The sequence below is a fragment of the Halyomorpha halys genome, unplaced genomic scaffold (assembly GCF_000696795.3).
Source record: "Halyomorpha halys isolate HHAL.00 unplaced genomic scaffold, Hhal_1.1 Scaffold1.1, whole genome shotgun sequence".
Taxonomy (NCBI): Eukaryota; Metazoa; Arthropoda; class Insecta; order Hemiptera; family Pentatomidae; genus Halyomorpha; species Halyomorpha halys.
The window spans coordinates 341,807-348,607 of NW_027115366.1; the positions used below are offsets into that span (position 1 = coordinate 341,807).

General features: G+C 28.9%; 1 protein-coding gene across 5 annotated transcripts in view; it reads left to right on the plus strand.

Moving 5' to 3' along the window:
• Pop2 (CCR4-NOT transcription complex subunit Pop2) overlaps positions 1-6,801 on the plus strand; it is a 43,628-nt gene that overhangs the window by 12,837 nt on the left and 23,990 nt on the right. For 3 of the 5 annotated variants that reach the window (XM_067052436.1, XM_067052435.1, XM_067052434.1), the window contains exons 4-5: positions 275-396; positions 3,746-3,775. In XM_067052436.1, coding sequence (XP_066908537.1) covers positions 275-396; positions 3,746-3,775 — 152 coding nt within the window. The remainder of the gene's footprint in view (positions 1-274; positions 397-3,745; positions 3,776-6,801) is intronic. The other 2 variants (XM_014431751.2, XM_067052433.1) reach the window with 1 other exon arrangement.

Genomic DNA, 6,801 nt, shown 5'->3' on the forward strand with positions numbered 1-6,801 from the left:
ATGTCTCATAGTAATTTGAGATTGTCCCTGAAGATGGCCGAATTGGCCGAAACGTTGGACGTGTGAATGAAATAAATGTTTTGAGACTATAATTTTGGATAGTGTTTTTGAATTATTTAGTAAACAATTACCAGTCTCAAGAAAGAAATTTAAAGATTATAAATAAGTAGAACATTTTATTTGTGAATTAGTGAAAAGTAATTTTGCCTTTAAATTTTAATAAAATTTACTTTATTTATTAATTCATACATCTCACTTCATAATCTATTTACAGGACACAGTGGGGTCATCCCAAGTAATGAAGAATGCGGCATTCGTGATGTATGGGCTCATAATCTGAAGGATGAATTTAAAGTTATCAGGAAGATCATACATAAATATAATTATGTTGCAATGGTGAGTTTCGATGTCATGTCAATAACGTTGGGATTATATAAATATATTAGTAAATTTAAAATTTATCCCTTTTTATTCTTAGGCTTTTTATTTTATTTATTTTTTTCAATTGCATGCGTGCAGATGTTATGTGATTCATATTTAATGTGATGTGTGAATTTCATTGAAATAGAATTTTAAAAAAAAATTAATGTTGCTTAGTTCTTAATTATGTCTACGATGAAACTAAATGTTTTGCGTGATATTACAATGAAACCTCTGATTAGAGATTTTGTATTTTTTTATTTATTGATTTACGAAAGTTCTCTTTGTACACAAACTATTGTATATAATTGTGTGTTTGAGTGTGGTTTAATCTAAAATTAGTAGCAGACGAAAATAATAAATAGTTTTTATGTTTTATGTTTTCTTAAATTTGATATGTTCTGCTAGTCTTGAATAGGTTATTTGTAAAATACTTTTATTTTGCAATGATGTGGGATTTTTTTTTTTTTTAATAATCATTCACATCCGATTATGACGCCAATTTATTTCTAATACTATTCTCACCAAGAAGTTAATTATTCTGAATTGTAATTGTATTACACAGGGTTGTTTTAATTGTATTTATTATTTGATTTAAAGCTTAAGTTTTCATGATTAATTTTTCAAAAATTCAATTCAAAGGAATTTTATATTAAACTTAAGTTTGTTACATGTATTTCTTACAATCGTTGGATTTTTTAAAAATTGAATAAAAATCTTTAAATAGTGTAATGCAGCAGTCGCCAAACTTTTTGACCTCATGGACTAGAAAATTTATAATTTAAATCCTGTGGACCACTAATAGGATTTTTCAAGTGTTTAATATATTTAAAAAAAAAAATGTAATCTAAGAGCACATAAAATGTACCTAGTTGATAAAATGAAACTTTTAATTATAACCAAATTATGAAAGCTTTATTAATAAACCATAATAAAATAAACAGTAACTGTAAAAGCGAAACAATTAAAATGTGGTTCAAGTATATCAAGCTTTTTAGCATTATACATTCCTAGTGTGATAGATATTCTTACTTACTTGAAATAAGATTATGGATATTTAGATCTAATGTTTGTAAACAAAGTGAAGTGAAAGTTTACAATGCAATAGTAAATGGGAAAATTATTAAGAGCAAAGGATAAATACATATAAGTGAATAATAAAGTAAAATATAAGTATATAGGTAAAATGAAGTACATAAATATATTAAAAATAAGTTGTAGACTATAAAAAAAAAAATTTGCGATATGGAAATGGTCAAGATTTAAGATCATACCTGTCTTTGAAAAACATCAATATACAAAAGAAAATACACAAAAACTTCCTCAATAACTCAACTAATATTGAATATATTTTATATTAAACACGTATTGAGTTTAGCCCACTTTTAAATGTTTCAACTGGTATACATATGCGACATACAGGAGAGTGAAACTTAGAAGAGTACGAAACGAGACGAGACAGAACATCTAGCTAAAACAATGCAGCACCACCACTTGTAATGGAATCGTAATTTCACTTTGCTATATTGAGAAGAATTGGAAAATTATCTCCTATCTTATCTTCTTCTTCATCAATTGGTTTGACAACCCATTACTGGGTCCTGGGCTCCACAAGCAGCTTCCACTAGTTTAATCGCTTAAGTGCAGCTGCTCTCCAATCCCTCACTCCGAGCAGGGTCCTCGCATCTTCTTCAACACCATCGAAGCTTTGGGCGACCTCTCAGCCGTGTTCCATATTGGTGCTCATTGAGTAGTTTCTTCGGAATCTCATCAGTCCCCATCCTTGCCACATGGCCCGCACAGCGCAGCCTACCAATTCTCAATTTTTTTCCACTATCATGCTCACCGATTAACTTGTATACTTCCCTGTTTGTTTGTTTTCTCCAAACTGAACCATTCTTTACTGGGCCTGGGCCGTAGATGCGTCTGAGTATCTTTCTCTCAGTTTGAAAATCCCTTTCATCGAGCTTCGAAAATGCCCTACCTTATTATTACGCATACACTGTCTTGTACAGGATTCTGATAATTATCTCTTCTTTTTACTGCATCCATTCTAAAGACTAGGCTGTAATTAAAATATATAAGACATTTTATCACAAGGAAGTAGTGATGCAAAGAGCATAGAAGGAGCAAAGGAGCTTCAAACAACCTTATTAAAAGTATGGACAAATGCTGTTCCCAGCTCAGTAAAAATTGTTTTTGGGCTTGTTAGCAGTTACTGAATATATTTTGATTTAAAATGTCCTCCCGTTTGGGGCTACCATTCTCGAAATGAAGAAACTCTCATAATGTTTGTTGATTTCATCTATTTTGATTTTGACTTAGCTGGAATAACTGACAAAGAAATTTAGTGTACGTACGTTTGGAAACGTTGATGAGGATGGCAATGAAGAAGAGGCTAAGGAGCCAATGATTAGTCCTAAAACAATGAAAAAATATATTGCTTTGCTTTTGAAAAAAAGTTTTTGTTTTTTTTTAATTCTTTCCTTTTCTTTGGGAATAAATCATAACTTTTCGTATGTTTTTTCTTTATGCATTTTTTTTTTATGTTAACTGAAGGATGGGTATTACTTATTAACTACTTTCTTGTATTAGGACCAATTGATAATGAAAAATAAAGTATATCAGGTTATAATGAGATGTTGCAGTTAATATTAGTAATCTAAGAAAATCCTAATGCTATTTCAATATATTTCATAATTTATTTGAATGTTTTATAATATATATCACTCTGACAGCTTTGTTGTTATAGTTTATTTCAGTTTTATTATTTTTATACATTAGTAGTATTCACAAAGGATTCTAAATAAAACCAATACTTTTTGTGGATTTACAATTGACGGATAAATCTATAAAGGAGGTTTCATATGTCTTATCACTATTTGTAAAGTATAAACTTGCTTTTGTTGTTGTTTTATATCCAGAAAGACTTTATGAATGTTTTGCAAATCCAGTTCCCGAGATCCCACCATTAGCTTCTTTTTTTTTCTTTATAGTCGTTTGTAATTAAAATATTTATTTTCCAATTTTTGGAGGATTCCTCCCATGTGTTCTAGTCCTTAAATCCTTGTATCCTTCTTTATTTTTTTTTTTTTATCATGTCCCTTTTTGAATATCTGACTTTGAGTCATTTGAATCGAAGATATTTAACTATTTTTTAATCTTAATCCTTCATAATGGCCACATTGGAGGAAGAGGTCAACTTTTTTTTTTTCTTAATAGTAATGATATTATTAATGAAATGTATCCTTTTTATTAATAAATAAGATGTGATTCATTGAAAAATTTTGTTCCATGTTTTTTGGGATGGTCGCTGGCCACAAAGAAAGCTCACGCGGGCCAACGTTGGTCATCAGTATGTATTCTATAGGTTATTGTAGATATCTTCTCCATTGTCTTTGCTTTAGTTGTTGATTTTTTTTTTTGTTTTAATTTTTTGTAATATTAATGGTTTTTATTAATATTTTCAATGTATTAGAATTATAACCATTAATTTTTTTTTTAATTATATTGAGCAAAGCAGTGTTTCTCAACCAGTGAAAATTGATGAAGATATCTATGGAGGTTGTCGGTTTATATTTCAATGAAAGTGACAATATTGTTTCGGCTTCGTTCCTCCAGTGGCCTCCTATCTACCATTTTGTTTTGTAAGATGAATTGGACTCATTTGATAGTCAAAAACCTTCCTTCCTTGCTTTTTTATTTATTTTGAATTTATTCCTTTTTATCAAATTCAGTATTTCATTTCTTATTATTTATTCATTTTTTCCAGGTCACACTTTAGTTTATTCTCAATTTATTTGATTTTATTTTATTTTTATTTTTTGTGATTTATTCTTTGTTTATTTAAAAATATTTGGATTGAAATTTATTAGCCTTCTAGATATTTAATATAGAAATTAATTGAATGTTATAATCATTAAAAGTTGCCCAGCTGCAGGGGTGCTGTGTCATTTAAGGTTGAGACCCACTGCTAAAGAATTTTTTAACCAATGCTTTGTTATTTTAAGAAGATTTATTTCTTTTTAATACATTCTTGCATTAATTTATCCTAATTAATTAATTTACCTCTGCAGCTCCTTTTAATATTAACGAATGTTGTGTGGTACCACATTTATTTATGGGCATATGTATGTACCGGGTGAGTCAGGATTTGTTAAATTTCGAATTTTTTATAGAATTTTGGTACGTATAAAACCGCCAATATCTACAATTTTTGAGACATTTAGTATAAAATTTCTTCCCACTAAACTCCTCGTAATCATCCTTGCTTTTGGGATATACATTAAAAATAAATAAATCTGTACCGCTACAACTCATGAGCGGCCAGGAGTGCAGTACTTTGTAAGGAAGTACTGTTACTAGGCCGATGGTTGTGAAAGGAGGTGATTTGGTCAGAAAATCACACTTGACCGCCAGATTTTTACCCACTTTATGAGGCTGTGTGGACACCAGATAGCTCCTGAACCCACGACTACTATGGGTTATATATTCATTATTTGTTTAATTATTCTATTTCATAAATTTAATCCGTTAGTGCTTGAACTATTATTATTTTTTTAAATATTTGAATGATTTCATCTGTTTGGATTTAGAATAGTATTTAAAAATGAAAATTTGTTTTGAAGTTTTATCTTTTTTAAAGCAAGGATTCATAGAAACTGTACTTAACAAATCTGTAAAAGTGAAACCGAAATTGGCCTATGGATGTGGCTATTTGTTAGTCTAGTTTACTTTCAGACTGTATGATTAGATACCACTTGTTTTGACATTTGATAAAGATTTCCAACTTGAAACAATACAAGTTTCATATAATAAACTGCAAGTCTTTAATAACATTGAATCTGTTGAATTTCATGCCTGAAATTTGCAGATTTTCTGTTGATAATTGAAGAATGCGTCTGCAATTTCTGCATCAAATTGTAGAAACTTATAATTTGCAAGCTAATTACAAATATCTTGTCTAAAAAAGAATTTATTTACTATGAATTATCTCTATAGGAAGTCTGGTGAGTCAATTCATAAAAAAATTTTTGAGGTTAATGACTTCCAGTTTAATGAAATTTTTATTAAATTATCATGACATGGTACGTTTCGGGACCACTGTCTCATATTCATGTACTTTAAACCTCATAATTTCATATAGGAAATCATGTCACAATTTGTGCATCTTCACTATTCCTTAGCACAGCCATTTTAAAGTTATTAAATAATAAAAAAAAAAATGAAATACTAGATAATATAGCATAGCTATATATTCTTTAGTAAAATTACTGATTTTAATTTGAAATGTATTGAACTGTTTAAAAGAAAAAAAGAAAATTTTCAAAGGTTTACTGTATTATGTAAATTTTGTTATGTCAAGAAAAAATTTAATCCTATATTACAGTGGATCTTAATAGCAATAACTATAGAGCTATATATTTAAAGCTTAAAATTTTAAGCTTTCACAAAGCTTACAGTTAAGGATAGAAGACAATGGCTTGCGTTATATGGGACCAGAACGGTGTGATGTATTATTAGCTCTTAAAACTTGGATTCTGCCAAAAGTAAATAATCGATTTGGATTAAACTTTGCATGAGAAATGACTATAACGTCATCAAATTTAACAAAAAGTAATTTTGCTTCATGATAATTCTCCCTGTATCGGATTTAGATGTGAAGAGAAACTTCAATCTTGCAAGACTACATTGGACTGGACACATTGCTAGAATTCAGGAAGATGGTATTCTATAAACGTTGCTCAGAAGACATAAGGCTCTACCGGACAAGAGGAAGAGGTAGACTACAGCTTAGATGCGATGGTGCCATCATATGGGATGCCCAATACTTAATGAACATTCACAAATATTGTTTTAATTTTTCGTACAGTGTCAATTTTTATACAAAAATTTCAGTTATAAATACTTGGTATAAAACTTTTTTTATATAAGGAGAAAATTATTTACTTTTTGTTCTTTTCATTGACTGTACCCCAAACCATCTTATATGATATTTACAACCAACAGCCACCTCACCGTTTTTAAAATTCATGACCATTCAATTTTGTTATAATACTAATAAAATTAATTTAAAATAATATTTACACAAAATTTAGTTTTCAAAACTGCTCCTCGTCAAAAAAAATTTACCATTTAAGTGATTGAATAAATATCACCTTGAGCGCCTAGAGTTAATGCATAACAGACAAGTTCAAAACTATGTAGAATGCACAAAACATGATAAAACAAACCTATACTCGAAAAAGACGTTTAGTTATTTAATTTGAAAAGTTTTCAAAGTAATAACAATACTTAAGTTAGCTATATCTAGACTTGTTTTAAAAAAATGAGGGGTGTCAGAATAAAAATAAATAACTAGTAAACAAAAAAAATTTATTT